Below are 22297 nucleotides of genomic sequence, written 5' to 3'. Positions count from 1 at the left end.
CAAATTCCTACATTCAAGAAGCCAGAACCAGCAGATGTTTGACATTTTTACTTGCAAAATAGTTAGCGATTGATTTTATTTCGATATAGTGATCCATTATTGACTGACTGTTACAGGTCTACATACTCAGGTCAAGACTGGGGGGAGGACGCCATTTGCTGGAAATTAGCACATACAGATAATGATGAGAATTTATTAATTTGGTTGTGGTAAACCTTTATTTAGTCACAAGAAAAACCACTGTGATAATGTGTACATATTTAAGGCTGAAAAAACAAAACAAAAGAAATTACCAAAAAAGGAAAGAAAAATGTGACAAATGTGATAGTGACGGTTAACTTTTGTCATAAGCTGTCGGACTTCTATGAACCTGAACAGAAATAAAATCCTATGTGCATCGACAGTACTTTGTGGTGAGACAATTTACACACAGCCCTTAAATACAGAAGCAAATCTATTTTACATGTTAATCTCTTACAAATCATTAATGACACATACTTGCTCCTCAAAAAGCAAATGTAAAGCTAATCGATTAATGTAGCTTCAAAGTATAAAACACTATCGTACAAAACACACCCTCCAGTCCATCTCACAATTACAAAGTAGTCATCTTTAGTGCATTATCTGAAAGCACCAAAAGATTTGCTGAATCAGAGCAAATTTGAGGTCATTTAGCTTTGCGCCCTTGAGCTGAGAACGCTCTCTGTATGCAGTGATTCAGTCATTCATCATCTTAAAAATAATGTTGAAACTTCAGAGTCCTTTGTGCGCACACCTCTGACAAACTAGCCAAGTCAGTTCAAGCTGAGTTCATAGAGACAAGAGGCAACACTGACTTCTGTTGTCCTGAAAGAAAGCCAACATGTAAATGCCCTCCTTCTTCCAATTTAAATTCAAAAATGTCTCTTAAAAGTGTGACCACTCTACAGGCAAGACCACTGGTTTTCTCTGTGGTTTATAGGAAGTCTTCAGCAAGGTGCTGTAGAGTGCTCTTGTCAAGACCCAGGTGGATTGCATCTAGATAGTGCAGGAACCTGGAATGGGGGAAAAAAACAGCTCAGTTTGCTGTGGATACATTTTAACAGACTTGGGGTGATTGCAAACATGCTCTGTGACTGGCACACAAAGACACCTCAGCTTAAACTTTAAACCTATTTATTTGTAGCCTGTTGGTCATATCAGCTTGGTGTCACAACAACCTGATGCTGCTGGCCAGCTATGGTTTCCTGTATGCTTACCTTCGTTTAACTTTGCCCTGCTCCTTAAGCTGCTCTGATCTGCAGATGGTGCGGAGGGCTGGTAAGTAGTCCAGAGAAGCAGCCGGTCTGTTGCCCAGGCTACCAAACACTCCTTTCAACATCAGATTCTCCATCACTTCTCTTCTTCGCTGGACCAGCCTGGAACATATCAAGACACAAAATTACCTTTCCTTGAATTGGTTAAGTTCCAATTCACAGTGACCAACTGATTGTGCAAAGGTAGGCTGATAAGACTCACTGTGGTTGACAGGGGCTGTCCTGACTGAAACTGTAACCATTACGATGAGCAGCCACAGGGAGGCTGAGCTCTGCTGCAGCCTCCTGTCCCAGAACTCCTTCTAGTTGTTGGGCTTTGTTCCAGGCCGTCACAGTGGAAAGCCGACACTTGTAGAAGCTAAGAGCCTCCACAGCAGCCGGGATCTCCAAGGCCGACTCATCTCTCACCAAACACCCTCTGTCAATCTCGACCCTGGACTCATCTGTCATCCCGTCTTTCACCAGTGCACCAGGTGACGTTCTTCTACGATTGTTACCCGCTTCTGGATGAACAAGCAGGGAGGAGTCCATGAAGGACATGTTGTCTAAAAAGTCAGCTATTGATTCTAGGCACTGGGAGACAGGGAGACTTTTTTGCCGCTCCTCAGGAGTCAGTGGTTTTCTCTTCACTGTCTTTGTAACTAAACTCTCTTTGACTTCATCCTTCATCTGAGGGGCACGCTGTGGCTTGCAGAGGGATAGAAAACCGTCTTCTGAATCCGAGTCAGAATGCAAACCATCCTGGTCCGGTAGTTGGTGCCGCCTCTTGGTCTTCCTCATTCTATTGGACATTTTAACTGGACTGCCATCATCAGATAAATCCTCTGTCTCCACCGTGTGTAATAACCTGGCATGTGATGGCAGCACACCATGCAGGCTGGTTGACTGTACATCTTTTGGATTAACAGAAGGCTGGTCTTGTGATACAGAAACAGAAAGCTTTAGCTTGCAGGTGGAGGTAGTCAACTGTGTGCTTGGTAGAGGTAAGAGTTTCTCCATATTGGAATAGAGCAGGTCCACTCCTAGACGCTGGCTGTTAGTCAGCAACTCTGAGCATAATGCCTCCTCCATTGCACTTCCACCCTGTTGAGAACATGCACCTGGTCAGTATCTTAAATCAAGTACAATCTGAATAAACAAAGATAATAAATAGTGAACGTATGTTTTAAATGAAAGAATTACCCTGAGCAGCTCCCAAATGTCTCTCTTAGGTTCAACATTCAGCAGGCCCAGCATGCACTCAGTGCAGCTGCTGTCACAGGGAGGGAGTGTGGATGGGACAGTCACTGCACAGTCAGACATGCTGGCTGCCCCTTCATCAGTCTCTTTCTTTAGTTCAACTGTTTAAAGAATGAGTAGAAAAATACCTTTTGGGTTATGAGGTCCTTTCTAATAACACATAACAGGTGTTTTTACAAATAAGACATGAGAAAGTAATATAAAAATACAGTAAAACCTAAAACCAGCTTCCATAAAATTAGACAAATAATATTTAATATATTTTCTAAAGCATAGAAAAATCACACCAGTCATTTAAAAGCCATCTTACAAAAAGTGCATTTTAAGGTGATGTTGTAACATAACTGGATTGTGATGGCCAATTTGTTCTAGATCGGATACCATGACAGAAAATGCAGAGTAAAATACACTCTTGGTTGCAAGTAGAGACTTGGAAACTGTTAGAAAAGCTTTTTCTGTTGTTTGTCCTTGTACATATGGCTCTAACAGTTCAGAGATATAATCCGATTAAACACATGCCAAAAATGGGGCAATGCGTTATTTTCTTTTTGTTCCAGTTAAAAGCAGAGCAACTGCTTTTTGGACGCATGGATAATTTCCCCAAGGTCAACAGCAGACAGAAATTGCTCAACCGTTTAAAAAAGGTAGATTGAGTTAATCTACAATTGATTTATCATAACATCTGTAAAGGAAAAAAGAAATAAAACTAAATCCTTCTCTCATCTCCTTACCATTTTTGCTGGTGCACCTCAAAGGCCTTGTTGCAGAGTGGCCACCTCCGCTGCGAGTCCAGAACTGCAGCTGCAGTAAACTCTGCCTGATGTCGCAGCCGTTGAGTCTGAGCAGAGCGCTGATGTCCCTTGGGTCTGTCCTTATGTCCTCTGCCAGACACAAGACCTGCAGGAAGCTGCTCGCATCCAACTGTAGCAGGGAGAGAAGGACATAAAGTAAACTTTCACACCTGATCTCTCCCATTTGACAAGCATTACTATATAAAGCTGCAACTCATTCATTCAATAAGTTCCAACAGTGAAACAATTGTGTTCAGTATATCATCCACTCACCACTGAAGGCGCTCTGAAAAGGATCTCTTCGAAGTTGCCATCAAACATGGTGCTGAACGTAGGATCTACAAAACATACAAGATTTGATTAAAACTCAAAACAGAGAGAGATTATAAATAAATACGATCAACACTGGACAGACTGCAAGACACAGGCCTTGACCTTCTTCCTCCTACTCACCACTGGTAGTGAGGATGACTGGCCTCTTGGTCGTAGTCATAAAGGTCTTGATGGCAGCTAGAAACCCTGAGTCATCATCAAAAATAACATCCACTTCTTCAAACAAAATAAGTGAGGTGGCCGTCTTCTTGTTCTGCTCTTCGTTGTTTTTCTCTTTGGGGGTGGCAGCTATTGGTGATTTCACTACAGAGTCTTTTTGCTTATTGGCACACTCATTTGTTTTGGTGACTCTCTTCGAAGCAGCTATATGAAGAGATGAGGAAGAGTGACAAAAAACAAAACACGTACAATTAAAGCCCTGATAAAAACTTTTCATGAAGGTTACATTATCATACAGGTACTTACGGTGTACTTACCCGTTTGTTCATTTTTCTTGGTGTTAGGCGTCTCTCTGATGGGACGACCCATTTTGAAGAAGTTAGTTAAAGAGGTGGGAGCCAGGCCTCCTCTTTTACCACCTCTTGGGGACTGGGGATGTTTCCTGGGAGAGGAAACCACCTTGCGAGGTGAGTTCAGCTTCCCTGGAAGATGAATGAAGATAAAGTTTGTGGACATTTTGTCATAGTCACATGACATGCAAATCCAGTTGCATATAAAACAGACCCCCTCACAAACCAGCACCTCAATAGAAACAGTGCTTTCAATTTCAGCTAGGTACATACTGGGAGAGGATCCAGGCCTGAGAGTGCCAGCGCTGCTGCTTGTGCCATAGCTGTTGAAGTAGGTGGGTTTGTGGGCGTTGACCCCCTGATTATCCACCTGGTGTGACTGGGTGGCTTCCTTCAGCTGGGACAGAATTAGACGACCACTCCGCTGAGATGAAGCATTCACCTCAAACACCTTGAAACACCAGAACGAGGTCATGAAATAAGGACACTTAATCCTATACAAGTGTCACAGTTATGTACACTGAACCTTAGTAAATACTGAAACCACTGAATACCTTGAAGCCCAGCTCCTGGGCACAAGCATAGACTGCAGCTGTCTTTCCAACTCCAGTGGGTCCTGTGATGAGAATTGTATTACATAACATGTCCTCTCCATCCTGGGAGTCCTCTTCTCTGCAGTCCCAGTCCGAGTCTGGATGAAAAGAGCCATCATGGAGTCAAAATGAACACGCATCAAGCCAACAAAAGTAGTTATGAAGAGACAAAGAGATATCCCACCATTGCCACCTTCCTCCCGTTTATTCTCCTTCAGCTTTTTATTCTCTTCACGGTCTGCACGGAGTTTCCATTCTTTTAGCCAGCTGTTGACCACAAAAAAATAGAAAAAGAAAGATTAAACATGAAAAAAAAAAAAGAGTATAAGCAAATACAGTGTCAATACAGCAATTTAAGTTCCTCACCTGTACAGCCTCCTCACTGAGGCAGTGTTGCCTATAATGTCGCTGGAGTGCTGAGGCTGATATTTGTCTGTCCATAACACGTCTTCCTTCAATTCATCTGTGGAACAAATTATGGACTGAGTTCAAGGCTTTAAATACTTGTTACATAGAAAGAAAAAAAAAATTCAATAAAGAACAGCTAACGAAATTTACATAAACCATTGGCTGAATTTTAAGAGATATGTCAACAATGAGGCTACAAATGATGTATTACTAGCACCACTGAGGTTCTTGTATGTTAGTCTCATGCCAGTTTGGTATGTGTGTTTTCTTCACACGTAGTTGCGGTGGAGCTGGCAGTGGCTCTATTTTTAACACTTAAGTCCCACTACTAAACCTTTACATTTTAAACGTTTGTCCACACTTAATGATCAGAGACTATCAGCTGTGGGATTGATAACAACACATTTGAAATAGTAAAACCCAGGAGGGTATGTTTAAAAATCATTTAATTTCATCTTATGCCAGTTTCCTAATTGGATGAAGTATTGTTTATTTATCAAAAAATTCAAAGAGAGTGTTACCTTTTTTCCTAGTGTCCTCTACCAAAATCACGTCATCCTCACATGGGATAGGAGTAGCTTTGACCGAAGGCTTGGCTTTCTCGTTCGCCTGCTCCTCCATCCTGGATCTCTGAGATCGTCTCGTACGACCTCCTCTTTTTGCTGGCTCCGGCTCAGCTGTGGATATTTTCTCCTCTGAGGAGTTGGCCCTTTGCTTCTTAGCCCCCTTTGCTGTCATTTCCCCTTCATCCTCCATCCTCTTCCTCTTTCCTCCTACTGGTTCAGCTGGTAGTGTGGTGACTCTGGTTATAGCCTCTGATTCTAGTAAATAACATGCAAAGATGTTGAGAATAAATCTCTAAAAGTGCAATTCAGTCTGTAGTTTGGCAGCAGTTCATTGATGTGTTTTTGTTTGCATTAACTTAATTGAATAACGCCTCAACATTTGGGCTTTGAGGGGCAGAGTAGATAACTTAAAAATGAATGAGCACTTGTACACCATTTCCTCCTGTAGATTTTAGTAATGGTAACTGAATACAATGAAAATGATGAAGGAAATCATGTCTAAAAATGTTTTTACTGCAACCCGATGCTTTACAATACAACATTCTGTATGTACTTTTGTTTCAGTGCAGTCAGACCAACCTGAGGCTGTGCACTGCTGCTGGTGATCAGTTCGTCTCTTCAGGAAGTGAGCGATGAATATCTGAACAGGGAACGGAGGATTGGAAGTGCTGACATCCTCTGTTAGAAGCTGAAGATCACTTTCAGAGATCGCAGGCCTCCAGCCAGAACCCTTCAACAGGAATAAAACAAATATTACTAAACATCAACCCAGTTGTTAAAGCCCTTTGTTGTTCTTCAGGAAAGTGCCCCCATAACATCAAAACATCTGGATTGTATGCTAGCGTACCATCCAAAATGGAATGATACAAGCATTTAAGTGTCTGTTTTTAATGCAGCCTTTCTTTACTAGCCTTTTTGAATTCAACATAGCTTTGCTGGCAGACAGGTATTCAGCTATAAACTAGACAATTGTTATACTGCAAAACATGCAACTAAATCCCAGACAATTTGATCTACATTGGTATCGAGTTCACTGAACATTTAGGGAAAGGAGAATAATTTCATTACAGTTACTTCAACATACCCGCTCACAAAAGACTCTACTGGCTGGTTCTGTCCTCACACATAGGGAGCCACTAACAGACGGAAGAGAGCTGGATGTTTGGCACCAACGCCCTTTCAGATGAGACAGTAATGAAGACTCAGGCCATGGCAGACTCCAGAGGGGGCAATCTGGAAAACATGACAAAAACAAGGTTTAGTGGACTCTCATCCCTCTTGATTTATCTGTTCCCACCACTCCTTTATAATATAATAATAAAAATGTCCGCCTTATAAAATAATAGTGGTAACTGAGGTATTGACATCATTAACTTAAATGTAAATAGTGATACTACTAAGTAATACTTTGCTTCACATAAATGTAATTCAAAGTACCAAAGGTAAAATGACTTATGCAATAATGGCTGTTTTCAGAGTAATACATGTTCTGTTACTGAAGTATAATTATCAATGCTTATCAATTAAATGTTGCAGCTTGGAATATTACAACCCCCATGTAGAGTTAAAAACTGATCCTAATCTTTAATATCTCAAAATAATGCATCTGTTTTTTTTATATATTAGTAATCTGAATCTGAAAAGTAATCAATACCAAACAAATGGAATCTGATAAAATGTAAACATCTTTTCCTCTGAAGTTTAACAGAGTACAAAAGGTACTCAACATGCAACTCAAAATTGTTTCTAAGAAGAATTCATGAGTAAATGTGATGTTCAAAGATGGATCAGCCTACCAATTGTTGGTTGCTTCATGTGTATGACTGGTTGAAAAGAGGAACAGGAAAGAGAGTATGCCACCTTGGTGGCAGCCGTCTTGGCGATCTGTTTCTTAAAAGACTCGGGCAGACCACTCTTCAAGAACTCTCTGCGTGCCCTGAACTGCACATCATCCTGGGAGTTTTCAGAGCCATCACAGCTGCTCTCATCAAAGATGGAAATCACTGCCGATACCTTCCGGGCAGTTTTCTCTTGGCCCAGTGAGGCCACTTTGGAGCCTGTGATAGAGAAAATACAACACTATTAGAAGTTTTTCAAAAAAATGGGAAAGACTAAATAGCTATTTAAAGTGAGAAAGACCACCTTGAACAGTCTTTGTCTCTTTGCCAACAGATGCAGCTTTTCCCAGAACATCATTTAGACTGCGTAAAGACTTTTGGGGTTTAATCTTTTCTAACGCTGTCTGAGGAGCGGCAGCCTGGTCCTCCTCCATGCAGATGACAGAATCCTGACAAAACAAACCACATAGTGAGGAAAAAAATCTAACTGTAGAAGTCAGTGTTGTTTTGTGGGCCTTTAAATTGTACCTCATCTTCACAGTAGCTCTTCTTGATGGAGGCCTTGCCTCGTGAGGAACGCCTTAAGGTGCCTTTTTCCTCGGCGGCAGCTTTTTTACTCTGCTGAATCACTCTGGCTTTCTCAACCAACTTCTTTGCCTGCTTCCTTTTTTTGGACTCATTTGATGTCTGAAAAAGTTGAGAGAATTTCAGCATTTTCCACCCATAACTATGATAACATTTCTCTATGTTCTTGTATAATTCCTTTAATTCATTACATTTAGAATTTGTCCAATTTGTGAAAAATATCACACTCACTTTAGTAGCCAAAGACGTGTTTTTGCCAATTCCACCTTCACCCTTGGCCATGGGAATATTTTTGTGGACTCTAGTCAATTTAATCCTTATGAAAAAGAAAAAAAAAAAACATTTCAACATGAAACAGCAGCAACTGTTAACAGCAAATTAAAATTAACACAAGCAAACATACACAATTATTTGGCAGTGTATGAAGTACACAAACCTAATATAATGTTGTGGTCTGTTGGGCTGTTGTATTTTATTGCGTTGCCTAGGCTAAATAACAAACACCTATCTGTATAATGGAATACAGTTAAAAAGTGCCACAACACAATCCTCATAAACGGTTTAATTGACATTTCTCCCAAGTTTCAATAAAAACTAAAAACTAAAAACTGGTCGGGTTCATTGTAAGACTGTTACATTAGAATGTATAACAGTATTAAATCATAACTATATGTATGTGTCACCTGATCGGACTTTGTTTTGTGTCAGGAGGGCACACCATCTGTGCTACAAAGACTCCATGTTTGGACTTGCGTATCTTTAGGGGGGACATCTTCACAGGGCTGTCAGTAGGTAAAGCAGCAGCATCAGCATCCTTTGTCGCATTGCGTTTCCTGTTTTTTCTGACAGGAGATGCTGGGGTGGCCTCGGGTGCTTGCCTGAAGACAGCCTCTCTTCTGGACCTCCTCACTGTTGGGATAGTGGGAGTTGATGTGACAGGAGGATTCTCTTTCTTATCATCAACCTCAAAAGTTGCCGCCACTGTTTCTTCCACAGGAGCAGCAGAAGGTGGGGCAGCGACTGCTTCATTTTCTTCTTTACCTTTCTTTCTGCCTTTTCTTGCTGGTTTCTTTTTGACTTCTTTGTTTTCCTGAGAGGCAGCAGGGACTTGCTCAATGGATGTTGGCATTCCAGCATCCTCTTCAGCAACTTTGTCTGCATCATTTAAAGCCAGCTCACCAGGTTGCTTCTGTTTGCCCTGGCTCTTTCCAGGTTTGGTTTTGGACCCATCAAGACTGGGCCTTTTGAAGGCAGCCATGAACTGCTTCCTCTCTGCCTCACTGCACTTGGGAGTGGATTCGCTCTCAAGCACAGCCAGCTCTAGATCTTCCTCTTCAAGAACAACATTGGATTTCCACTTGACAGTCACAGAAGTTGAAGGAAGTTGGTGTCCAGCCTCTTTGGGAGGAGATGATACTACTTCTGCAGGGCTCATCGCCCCTTTTCTCTTGTTAAAGATAGAAGCTACTTTTCCAACAGCCTTGGCTTCCTGTTTGGGTGAGACTGCATGCACTTCAGCCTGGATGGTGATGGCTCGAGGAGAGACTCGGAAAGCTGGCTCCCCAGGTCCTACACTTTCTTTAGCGTTAGGGATGTTTAACTGGTCAGTATCCATTTCTTCTGCCTCTGTTGTGATTTTACCGTCATCTTCTTCGCCCTGTTCATCTTCCGTGTTCTCTTGACCCCTATCCTGGCTCTGACTCCGCACAAATTCCTCAAAGGAGATTGTAACTGTGCTGCCGTTTAACTGAGAGGCCTCATCCACATTGACCTCCATACTAACATCACACAAGGAGCTCTCCATTTCTGTCTCCTCTGGTTCTGAGTGTTTTACCTCTCGTTGTTGTGTCTTCCTTGAATTTCGTGCAACAGTTTTGACCTTTTTTGCTTTATCTTTTGAAGGTAAAATTGGGGATAATTCAATACTCTTCAGGTCTGGTTTAAGCCTGACATTGTTCCCACATTTGGAACCGTCTTCATGATGGTCATCCTTTTCACCGACAGTCTCAATAGCATTCATCTCTGATTTTTCCACAGTGATACAAGCCTCAGTACTGAGCTGTGCCAGCAGGGCTGCTGTATCACTGCCAAGAACACCACAGCTGCTGATTGTTTCTGCTACCGAGTCTCTGTTGTCATCTGGTTCTTCTACAATCAGGCAGCTCACCTCCTCTGTAGTGCTCAAAGTGTCAGCCTCCACAAGTTTCCTTGCAGCTTTGCTGGCCTTTCTAATCCGTTTTTGAGATGGCTGTTTCACTGCTGCCTCTGGATTGGTGTATTTCTCTGCAAACTCAGATGTCTGACAGTTCTCTTTCGACTGTTCTGGTGAGCTGGTCTTTTCCTTAGAGGAAGGAGCCTTCCGGCTAAAGTAGCTCATGATGTTGTTGGAGCGAGGAGGAGAAAAGGGTTTCTCCGCAGGCTTGGGTACAGGAGAGAAGTAGTTTGTGATTGTCTTGACAATGGGACTGCCACCATCTTTGCGAGATTTCTTGCAAGGCTTTGAAAAGAGGAACAATGTTAATCAAATATGAGAATACACATTTAATCAAAAAATAATCAAAAATTGCAATATGGCCAACTGCAATATACAAAATGCTGAAGCTACAATTTTTTGATAAAAGGTACAATGTGTCAGGATACAGTATCACATTATAATTTAAGACTGCGCGGCATAGATGTCCTAGCCTTCAAACATGTTTGATTGGAAGTTTTATCAGTGAAAATGAAAACAGTGATACAAAAAGGATCACTCTCATTAATGGTGAACCATTTCACAATCATAATATCTGTCAAAATAATCACAATATGATTTTTGTTTTTACCATGTCATGCAGCCTTACATAAGACTGAGGAAAACCCTTTACAGCATGTGATTAATAGCATAAATTAGTTTCATATAAATACCTGGGTGTCAAAGTCTTCAATGACAGATGCCATAGCCACAACTCCAGCCATCATATGAAGAGACCTTAAGCAAAAGAAACCATTTTTATGGACATGGTCTGAAAAGTAATCACGCAAACATGAACTGTTCAGTGGCGTAGGGCGCAAGCTATTGTCTTCACATCTACCTTAACTGTCCTTCTTTGCCTTACTATCAAATAAAGAGTTCATTAACAATAATCTTCAGGGGTGACATGATAACTTATAACAGTCGCTTTAACAGTGATTACCAGAGCACAAGAGTGTTCATGCTTTAACACTTAAATGGTTAAAACCACAACACTTAATGTTATTGACACTTAATGTTTTACACAAACAAATGTAATGTAATATTCAAAACTATTAATACTTTCTCAAACTCAACCGCCAACGTATCTGACTCTGCCGACACTGTAAACAAAAACACAGCTACCTTCTACACACAGTACTCTCAGGTAGCATTAATACCATAGTATGCAGGGAATTAATAGAGTTGTTGATGTAAAGTCAGTGTACAGTGCTTACACATAAATCTGTTTACGTAATTTCCAGCAGGGTTGAGGGACAGTGAGCAACATGTAAGTGAATATCATTCCTGACACGGAGCCCAATAAGTTATCTCTTCCAGTTTGTGTGCCATTTGACAGAGAGGCAACCAGAGAAACAAAGGTTGAGGAAAATACATTATACGTACCGATAATGGTGAACCGGTAACTTGCTGAAACTTCGGTGACTGACTTCTTGCCTTTTCTTAATCACGTCCCCGTGTTTGTGAATAACAAGCAGCAGAGGCAAAGTTCATTGTGTGAGGGTGCCAGCTGTGTGTTGCCAACAGACATATAGCTAAATGTAACTGTAAAACAACAAGCTAGCAGACTTCGCTTGATGCTACTCTCGAAGCAGCGTCGCTCCTCACAGGTCCCAAAAGTGGTCCAAACATGTCCCATATGTCAGCCACGGGGATGCGAACGATAGTATAAAACGTTAAGCGCTAACTTTCCAAATTCCTATGAGTTTGTATTCAAATTACATGTTTCTTGACGTTTGCTGTGCTTTCAAAAACGCGCCAGACTGGTCGAGACTGAAGAGCGCCAAATACACGCGAACTTTGGCATGACCGCGTTCAACCAATCACGGGAAAGAAAATGCCTCCGTCATCGCCTGACGTCATTCGCCCATAACAAAGATGGCGGGTGGTGTGGCATTTAATGGAGGGGGGAAAAGTGACAGCTACCTCTACTGGCTGCACTTAACAAAACATTTTCATTGAGTTGCAAGTGAAAATGTGAAATAGGTATTAACGAGTGAACTTAACAAGAGGGGAAATATTTGTAAATTAAAATGAAAGCAACAAAAAAATCTTTTTTGATTAATCCGTGATTGTCGCACATGTAAAATCAGACCCTTCAGTTTTTAGATATATGTTATCTGTAGGCAAAGTTGTTAATCAAATCTGATGTAGCACAAAACCAGGTAGGAAACTACCTGCATTGACAAAATGTTATGCAGGATAGCATTGTTTTCCAGACACTGTTGGATACTGTAAAGAATATGGGCGTATCTCCAGAGTTATTCTGATGTCTGAACAGCTAATTTCTTGACCTTTCAGGCATGAATACTGTTTTTGTTATGTTCGAGTGAAAGCATAAACTGTTTAAAGTCTAGTTTAGCATGTAATCATCAGATGTTGTGTAATGATTTGAATATATACTGTTTTGTGCATGTCGTAAAAGTAGAGTGGGAATAATTGCTTATTGAGAAACTGGCTTGCACTGAGATCGACACAGAAAACATGTTTGTTTTAGATTACTACTTTACTGGCTTGAAAAGTATACTGAAAATACTGTTTTTCATCAAACATATAATGAAAATCCATCATGCACTTATGATAATTTAACAATCCTAACATGTTATATCTTCAAACTTAAATAGAGGATGTGTAAAATTACACGGGAAATGCCACTGTTCTATAAAACTGGCTCCAGTAATGTGGTGGCAATGTTGTGTCGAATCTGGACCACTTCACACAGACAAGTTAAACAGACTATGCTGAAACAGAGTGCTTAAAACACAGTTTCAGATTTGTGAAACCTTTCTCCCATTCACGAAATCACAAAAAGCCAGTGGTTTTTTTTTCGAGATGGGGAAACAAAATGTGAAATGTGGAATTTGGTAGTATAAGAACAGTAGCCTATAAGTGTGACAGCCCAAGCGATTTTTGATCCCCCACACACATGATTCCCCAATGTGGTTATTAATAATTTGTGAAGATATTTAATAAAGGCAGTATACAGCCGACAAAAAAATGGCTTGTCTATAAATGACATATCAGTGCACTGAAACAGTAAACTCCCACTGCAAATTCAATAATTATCAATTTCCCCAAGTATCTTTTCATGCACTATTACCGCTAAATAAAGAGTTTTGAATCAGTCTGGCGCCTCTACATATCGCCTGTCTGAAACTAGACTTTGTAAATAACTAATCGCTGTAATCAAATCCATAGTGGCGTTAAGCTATTTTCCCTTTCTTTCAAAATATGCTTCCATGGAGAACTAAGAACGCGAACTAACCGTCCCGGCCGCCGTAGTGTCTCCGGCGCTTTCCTTGCCCCGTCAGTTTCTTGACTTTCCTTCCCACTCCTGCGCAGCACCGACTCGGTTTTCTGCTCCCTTTTCCTCGCCTGTCCTCTGGTGAACATGTCGGAGTACAACGCAGTGCCGCCACCAGGTCCTGGGGCCACTCTCGGTGGACAGGCAGCTCTTGGGAACGGAGCGGGAGGCATAAAAAAAGATGCGTTTGCGGACGCGGTGCAGCGGGCCCGGCAGGTGAGGGATGTGACATACTGGAGCATGTTTGGAGGGAGGGCTAGCTAAAAAGTTAGCCTGAGAGATAATATCGTTCACACTGCTTAACACATATCACTGGGATATTTATTTTGACTTAACATATATTTTCGAGTTAACGGTTGCTCATAATACATTTACGCTTGTTACGTAATGTCACTGCTGGTTGTAGATAGATTGCTAATGTTAGCTTACATAGGCATGTAGCCAACAAACCTACAGTGTGAACTGAAAATAGACTTTTGCAAGATTCGAGACATATCAGTCTAAATCACTGAGGACACGACATCAAGATAGGGCAGAACTGACAGAAGATGTTCAAACTGACTGGGGGTGGTTGGTATTAGGGTGTTATAATGCGGGTATGGTGGAAAGAATGTAATTGTTAAGGGCATCAAATTGAACCACAAAAAGCTTGATGTTATAATGCATTAGTGCATTATAATAGTGACAATCCTCTGTTATAGCAGCCGTATTTAGTTTTTCTAGATCCACATTTTAATACTGGATCTCCCAGGCCATACAGATAGATGTATTACTTTATTATTCCCGAAGGGAAATGCATTATAACATCAGTCACCAGACAAAGGCAAAATAAAGCTATTGAAGTATACTAAACAAAATATAGAATAGATTCAGTTAAATGTAAAAAAGAAAAAAACTGTGAATAAAGCAAAAGACAAGACCATAATGTTAACTTTATACACACTGTCAAGTAGATATTGCTAAAGCGTGTACAGTTTGCTTTGAGATATGCAATTCACTGTGTGGTTTAGACATGAGTTATTATTGGGGCACATTTTAGGGCAGGTGGATCACTTGTACAGCTGAGACTTTTGTAACTCAGCTGTCATGGTGTATTTTACCCTTATGCTTCAGATTGCAGCTAAGATCGGGGGCGATGCTGGAACTCCTCTGAACAACACTGCATCAGAAGGCTTTCCATTCACTGCACAGAAACGACAGCTGGAGGACGCAGGTATGGTGACTGCGGCTCCCTGATTTACTGTGGCACAGATTGTATCTCATTTGTGCGACACTTTGGACAGAAGCGTCTGCCAAAATGAATACGTTTAAAAAAAATAGCCATTTCTGATTTGGACAATTGATGATGCTTCTGCTGCAGAAGGAATTCAGTGACAACTCTCACAGAAGATATGTAATTTCCTCATATAACAGATGAACCGGAGAGCAAGAAGCTGGCTGCACAGAGTGACCTGGATTCAGCCAAAGCACTGTGTGAGTCCATAACTCTATTTTATGTTTTGATTACTTTTGGCTTTGTGATCTTATAACTCACAGTTGACGGTATTTAATTTGGTGTACAGTGTTCATGTTTCAGCAGTTTGCCCCTTTACCCTTGTATGTCCACACTTCCTCTCCTCTGTCTGTGTCACAGTCCATCAGTAATCCAAAACCTCTCCCTTGCTCTGTTTTCTCACTCTCTCTTTCTTACTGTTTATGTACCATCGCAGCTATTGGTGCACAACTAGCTGCTCTTGCACAACAAAGGTGAGATCTCATAGCTTTCAGTTGAATGTATACGGTGTGTAGTTATGTGCCTTTTGTCTATGTATAGTAGTGTAGCAAAAATGCCGTCAGAAAGTCTACTATTTCCTGATTTGTTGCCTCTTTGTCATCCTTGCTTGCTGATGTTCCCAGGCCCACCTCCACCACAGAGGAGTACAGTGTACCAGACAGCATGGTGGGACTCAGTGAGTGAAGCCCTAATCTGTTTTGGCCCATGATAATGTCCCTCTGTTTCTATGGTATAAGATACAAATGAATGCCACTATTGCAAGTATGACCAACCAACAACACACAGTTTGCCGCTTCTTTGTCCCCAGTTATTGGCCGTGGAGGTGAACAGATCAATAAGATTCAACAGGAGTCAGGTTGCAAGGTTCAGATAGCTCCAGGTACTGTCTCCACTTCTGTGGCGTTAGCCCTTTATTATAATTGACAGTTTTATTTTGCTTTTGGTGTTGGCCGGGTTACTTATGTAAACTGTGTGTGTGTGTGTGTGTGTGTGTGTGTGTGCGTGCGCGCGCAGACAGTGGAGGCCTTCCAGAGAGGAGCGTCTCTCTCACAGGTTCCCATGACTCCATACAGTAAGTTTCAGACCTCATGCAAATGGGCTGATTGTTGTCTCATGTGGAAGCATCAGAAATATTCACTTCAGATAAAGTAGATTGTTGTGTGTACTTGTATCCAGTCATAAAATCTGTTAGAAATGAGGGCTGGGCGAAATTCCATCAAGAGTTTTTCAAAACATTGTTTGCAGTGTATAATCATTTTTAAACATTTTTAAATGACTTTTTCACTTTGTTAGAAATCTCTTGTTATTTTATGCCATCTTTAATTGGGTAATTCTGTATATTCTCACCTACGTTTTTATTTAATAAATACTAAATGATATAATATAAGGTAAATGTAACTTGCCATTATATCAGCATGAAGATGTGGACTAACTGGTCAGCTCTTCCCCGGCCAGGAAAGCCAAAATGCTGTTGGACGAGATAGTGTCACGAGGGAGAGGAACACCCCCTTCCTCTTATCATGAGTCCACCAACGGGCAGAATGGCACTGTGCATGAGATGATGATCCCGGCTGGCAAGGCTGGCCTTGTCATTGGCAAGGGAGGAGAGACTATCAAACAGCTACAGGTACATTGCATGGTTACTGCATTTTAAAAACTCTTGATTGATGTGAACTTAGAGATAGGTGAGCATTGTTTTCAGCAATTTTATGATGCAGTATATTTTAATATACAAAAACATTTCAAAAGTAGAGCCAGTTAATTTGTTTTTACTTTAGTAGTGCCAACCATGAGAACATACAGAACTATAATGTTAATTGTGTGACATTCCAGGAGCGTGCAGGGGTGAAGATGATCCTGATCCAGGATGCCTCTCAGGGACCCAATGTTGACAAACCCCTACGAATTATTGGAGATCCCTACAAAGTGCAGGTACATGCATAAAATCATCTCATTGAGATAACTTGCTGCTGCTCAGTTGCTATGTACTGTAATCACCATGTTTTTTCTACTCAGCAAGCCCAGGAAATGGTGCAGGAGATTCTGAGGGAGAGAGACCATGGTGGCTTTAGTGAAAGAACTGACTTCGGCTCCCGCATGGGTGGAGGCATGGATGTAAGTTTGTGTGTGGCATCATGATTGGAAGTATAAGCAAATGTATTTGGGCATAACCAAGTTCATAAAAACGTCTGTTATTCTGTCAGATCCCGGTACCTCGACACTCAGTCGGCGTGGTCATAGGGCGCAATGGAGAGATGATCAAGAAGATCCAGAATGATGCTGGAGTTAGGATACAGTTTAAACAAGGTAGGACCCTGTGATGACTGGTTGCATTTATATGTTTTCCACATTTGATGATGTCTGCATTAACACGTTGAAGTTGGCAATGTATGTGATTTCCTTTTCGCATGAGTGTGTAGGTATCATCTTACTTTACTACTTTATTTTGACTGTGTCACAGTAAGGCGTGTACCTGCAAAAATCTAGTGTTGAAAGGACAACAGTGGCGCGAGAACAGCAAGCAATTTTATCAGCACATACACTAAATCATTTTTTACCACTAGAAGCAGGTAACTTATACCTCACTTTTGTAAGGCCTTGACTTACATAAGTGGATGTTGATTCTAAATGGGTTCAGCAACAGTAAAAGTTAATGTGAAAATGTATTGCTTAATGCAGACTAAAATCTTTCTTACAGATGACGGGACTGGTCCAGATAAGGTTGCCCACATCAGCGGTCCTCCTGACCGCTGCGAGCACGCTGCCCAGATCATTAACGATCTGCTGCAGAGCATCAGGGTCAGGGAGGAGGGACAGGGGGTATGGATCACTCTTACTCACACACACACACACTTTCACAGTCTAAAACATGCTTTTATTCACTTGTAAACTCATAAGATCATCAATTGTGGATAACAGTAAATATATGGCAGCAAGCTCAAAGCAGATTTTTTAGCATGTAAGCTTCTTAATATTTGCATCAGCAGATCTAAATTCATAAAATCAAAATATTCTCAAGCCCAAGCGCTGACAGCTTTTCATTCATTATAAACATGTACACAATTACAGAACAGTATTATGCTGTAGCACTGAGGCTTTTTCTGTCCTTCATCTACAGGGTCCCCCAGGCCCTCCGGGCATGCCTGCAGGCAATAGGGGCAGAGGTGGAGGACAAGGCGGGTGGGGGCCCCCTGGAGGGGAAATGACCTTCTCTATTCCTGCCCACAAGTGTGGGCTTGTGATTGGTCGGGGAGGGGAGAATGTCAAGTCCATCAACCAGCAAACAGGGGCCTTTGTGGAAATCTCTCGACAGCCGCCCCCCAACGGAGACCCCAACTTCAAGCTGTTTATCATTCGTGGCTCACCGCAGCAGATCGATCACGCTAAGCAGCTCATTGAAGAGAAAATTGAGGTAGTTACCATTCTTGTTTTTAAGTTACATGCTAGAAGCCTAAAAACAGAAGCTGGAACTCTCACCAGAACACAAAGTTCATATTCTACAGTTGATTTCCTAAATTGACATGTACATTTTTGACTGTACTTCAATCAAATAACCAGTTTAAATTTAGAACTGCAGCAGTCAATTAGATGATCAACAGAAAATGTATTGGCAGCTTTTATACTATTTTCATTCATTTGATGTATGATTATTTCATGTGTTCCCCAGGGTCCTCTGTGTCCTGTAGGCCCGGGGCCAGGTGGACCAGGTCCTGCTGGTCCCATGGGTCCCTACAACCCTAACCCATACAACCCTGGACCACCGGGGGCGCCTGGACCACCACAGTGAGTAACTGCAACAAGGATAGTTTTTCTCATTTTGTCAGGATGATGACCCCGATTGACTTTTGATAATAAACCATTTATTTCCTTCTCAGCGGTGCTCCTCCAGGTCCCCATCAGTACACTCCTCAAGGCTGGAGCAACACCTACCAACAGTGGCAGCCCCAGGCAGCCCATGACCCCAGTGAGTCACCCTTGATTTCTCTGCCTCTCCTGGTTTTCAATGATCACTGTTCATCACTCTTGTTTGTGCTCATTTTAGCATGTTGGGTCTCTTTTTAAACACATTACTACAGTACCTTCATCCCAGGCTATAGGTTTTACTGTATACCCTCCCAGTCAGATCAGATGAGTAATGACACATTTTTTTTTTTTCTAAATCTGTGAAGGTCAACAGGAGTCTGATGGAAATGTTGTGATGAGATGCATGTGTCTCTACCTTATGCAGCTCTGGCTAACCCTGTCTCTGTTTCCCCCCTGGTCTCCAAGCCCGGTCTCCAGGCCAGTAGCAGGGGCTCACCCTCACCCTATGAGGACCTCACCCCCTCCACCCTGCATCTTTTCTAGGCAAGGCAGCAGCCAATGACCCCAATGCGGCCTGGGCGGCCTACTACGCTCAGTACTACCAGCAGCCGTCAGGGGCTGTGCCAGCCCAGTACCCCGCTAACCCAGCTGGAGGTGCCCAAACTTCAGGGGACCAGACCCAACCAGCACAGACGCCAGGGGGCCAGCCAGACTACACCAAGGCCTGGGAGGAGTACTATAAGAAGATGGGTGAGACTTCCAAAGAACACCATCTGTAACTTTACCCGCTGTTAACTTTCAAATTTCTTACTTGTCATTCAATGGCTTTTTTTGTCCCCAAAGGGCAGTTGGTTGTGCAGCAGTGAAACATGAGATAAAAACTCAAAGCAGATGAACACATGTGAAATAAATTAAATTAGTTTATGTTGTTAGATCTGAGTTATATTCTACTTATATTTGGACTGTTAAATCTCACTATTTTCATTGAATGAGCATACTGATTAATCAAAGGAGAAATATGTCAGTTGATAGGGAAAGTAAGTTGCAGCCCATATTTGAACTTGATGAAAGACAAGTGAACAAATAAAATGTTTTGTTACAAGACAGTTATTTATGTGTTTCACTGGAAGGCAGAGTTGTCAGCATCTCCTCAATTCTTGGCTCATTAGTTGTGACTGTGTCTGTGTTTGTCTTGCAGTTAATGTAAATGTAGTGGTTAACTGGGTCATAACTCTTTTGTTTGTCACCTCCAGCCCAGACGGGTGGCTCCGTCCCCGGGACAGCACCTGCAGCCCCAGGAACAGCAGCAGGAGGAGCAGCATCCACAACAGGGGGCCAGCCGGACTACAGCGCAGCCTGGGCGGAGTACTACAGGCAACAGGCTGCATACTATGGACAGACAGGACAGGCCCCTGGCCAGTCAGCCACTCCCCAGCCAGGACAGGTTGGTACAGAGAGAGTAATACACGTCATGATTTATAGTAAGAAGTTATTCTGCAAGTGGTTTTCACACAATGGATGTGCTTTCTGTCAATCGTTTTTATTCTAGACGCAGTGAGTACTCATGGCAGAAGGATGCCAGAGAGAGAATCAGGAAGAAGGGATGAAGACAAGCCTGAACTTAAGGCCAGAATCTAGTCTTTTAAGATTTTTTTTCCTTGTGAGGGGAAACAAAACCCTCCCTCACCACCAAAAACCCCCTGGATACTTTAAAAAAATGTGACTGAACAAACATTCTAGTACTAGCTGCTGAGGGGAGGGAGAAGACTGATAACCCCTTCATGACAGACACACAGCTTCTCAATGCCTCCTCATACATTTATAAATGCTGTCATGAACATGGAAGCCTTGAAACGGTTATTTCATTGCAGAGAGGTTGAGTTGCCAGTACATTTTATTACATGTTCTATTTATTAATGTCTTAAGACTTAGAAGTCCCATTTAAAGCACTTAGCATCATACCCCTGTGTTATATTTATGGAACTGAACAGAATTAATAGGACTATAATCATACCCTGTGTCTGGTACAGATCATACATCAGAGTTATCCCTTTTAAGATCATTTTTTCTTTTGATTTTTTTCTTTTTTTTAAATAAATTGTCACATTTCTTCTCTGATGAGGTTGCATGGTGTTTCAACTTATGTTCAGTGGGATTGTTTTTTTTTTTTTTTATAATGAATGTGTTCACTTAAAGTGTTTCGTACAAGTGAGACAGTTTTCCACTGTACAAAACTAGTTCTACAGTGTTGATTTGTGCATGCGGGATGACCAATGACTGTTGAAAACTGCTACAGGTAGCTGATAAAACACTTAAGTACTTTTTTTCAAGATGCAAAGCCATGAGTTGTTTTAAAGATGGAGGTGGACATCTAGTTTTGCACCCGGATTTTTACATTTAAAGGTTTAAAGGTTAAAATTAAAACTCTTTAAATCAGGAGGCTATGACAGGACAGGTGTCCTTGAGGACACCTTTTTCTTAAATGGCTTTATAGGCTACGTAACGGTCTACCTTATAGAAGGTTAAGAATCTTTGTTTTGGCCCTGGATACACATGGCTTCCATTAAAACAGCCCTGCCATAAATACCCATCAGTGTGAGGGTCACTACATGGACCAGATTTTTGGTTCATGATGCCATAATTTATATCTTTTCTGCTTAATTTCACTTTATTTCAGTTCCAGCACCCTTTTTGCCTCTTGAAATGTCCATTCAGTTTTGCACTTGAGAGCGTTTGTTGTTAGGCCAGGAATGCGCCAGCTAACTGTGGACTTAAGACCAAAATCTAAATAAGACGATGCCTGTTTTTAAAGACGTGACTGGCTTGGTGTGGACAATTCTAGTTATCTCAAATTGCTTGAAACACACAAATGTGATACTGCTACTGTATCACATTTGAGTACACATTCTGCTAGTGGGCATTTAACTTGAGGCAACTGCATACTGTATGTCTTTGTCACTCACCTGCAGGTTCTGAAACCCTCTGTAGTTTATACAGCTGCAGGTTCTTCTACCAGAACATGTCATGCAAGGCCACATTCAACCTGTTTGACCCAAGCTGTGATTTGTTTTATCTCAAGGTTGCATGCTTGCTTTTTACTTAACATACCTTTGTTTTTATGGATGCCAACAAGAAAATCTTGATCTTTTGCCTTCCTACAGCATTTTTTTTTATGTGACAGAATTAAATTCAGTCTTCCAATGTGTCCCACTTTAAGATATATGTACATATATTCAGCAATATAAAGCACTTGGTTTTGACTTACAGAAATGTATCAGGTATGATTCTTATATTCTGAATGGCAGCTGTGAGTCTGCCTTTGGCAGCAGTGTTGATATTGTTGATAGATGACCACCAGCAGCAATACTCTGAATTAAAAAGGGGCAAACCACAATTACTTTAAAATGCGTGTTGAACATTTTGTCTTCCAAGAGGAGAGAACTTTCACACAACAAATCTTATTACAGCTGTGGAATATTATCTCACCCATCATTACTTACCTTTTCTTATCCTCAGGTGTGCATAAACT

The 22297-nt window shown here is 41.5% G+C and overlaps 2 protein-coding genes across 5 annotated transcripts; one reads left to right on the top strand and one right to left on the bottom strand.

Moving 5' to 3' along the window:
* Positions 1-199: 199 nt before the first annotated feature.
* Positions 200-12201, bottom strand: atad5a (ATPase family AAA domain containing 5a). Its single transcript, XM_030408059.1, has 22 exons — positions 11774-12201; positions 11062-11125; positions 8841-10654; positions 8389-8473; positions 8101-8259; positions 7877-8021; positions 7531-7791; positions 6819-6967; positions 6314-6464; positions 5690-5989; positions 5127-5223; positions 4945-5027; positions 4722-4858; positions 4441-4618; positions 4135-4299; positions 3779-4021; positions 3599-3663; positions 3266-3455; positions 2478-2635; positions 1498-2378; positions 1239-1397; positions 200-1034 (listed from the first exon to the last, which is right to left on the bottom strand). Exons 2-22 carry the CDS (start codon positions 11113-11115, stop codon positions 956-958), a joined length of 5553 nt encoding a protein of 1850 aa, XP_030263919.1. The 5' UTR covers positions 11116-11125; positions 11774-12201; the 3' UTR covers positions 200-955.
* A 1450-nt stretch (positions 12202-13651) lies between these two features.
* LOC115575332 (far upstream element-binding protein 2-like) lies at positions 13652-22173 on the top strand. Of its 4 annotated transcripts, none has more exons than XM_030407310.1 (18): positions 13654-13907; positions 14805-14904; positions 15105-15164; positions 15401-15437; positions 15588-15640; positions 15773-15844; positions 15979-16036; positions 16420-16591; positions 16798-16896; positions 16981-17079; positions 17169-17271; positions 17663-17784; positions 18083-18376; positions 18632-18747; positions 18840-18928; positions 19312-19518; positions 20022-20212; positions 20318-22173. In XM_030407310.1, exons 1-18 carry the CDS (start codon positions 13779-13781, stop codon positions 20324-20326), a joined length of 2010 nt encoding a protein of 669 aa, XP_030263170.1. In that variant the 5' UTR covers positions 13654-13778; the 3' UTR covers positions 20327-22173. The 4 variants fall into 4 exon arrangements, with proteins under 4 accessions (XP_030263171.1, XP_030263173.1, XP_030263170.1 ...); XM_030407309.1 differs by having other exon boundaries at positions 16405-16591; XM_030407311.1 differs by lacking the exons at positions 20022-20212; positions 20318-22173 and having other exon boundaries at positions 13652-13907; positions 16405-16591; positions 19225-19450.
* Positions 22174-22297: the final 124 nt, after the last annotated feature.

This window comes from Sparus aurata, chromosome 23 (assembly GCF_900880675.1).
Source record: "Sparus aurata chromosome 23, fSpaAur1.1, whole genome shotgun sequence".
In the NCBI taxonomy this organism is placed as follows: Eukaryota; Metazoa; Chordata; class Actinopteri; order Spariformes; family Sparidae; genus Sparus; species Sparus aurata.
Note: the sequence above shows the minus strand (reverse complement) of the source record. Positions and strands in the feature narration are given on the sequence as shown.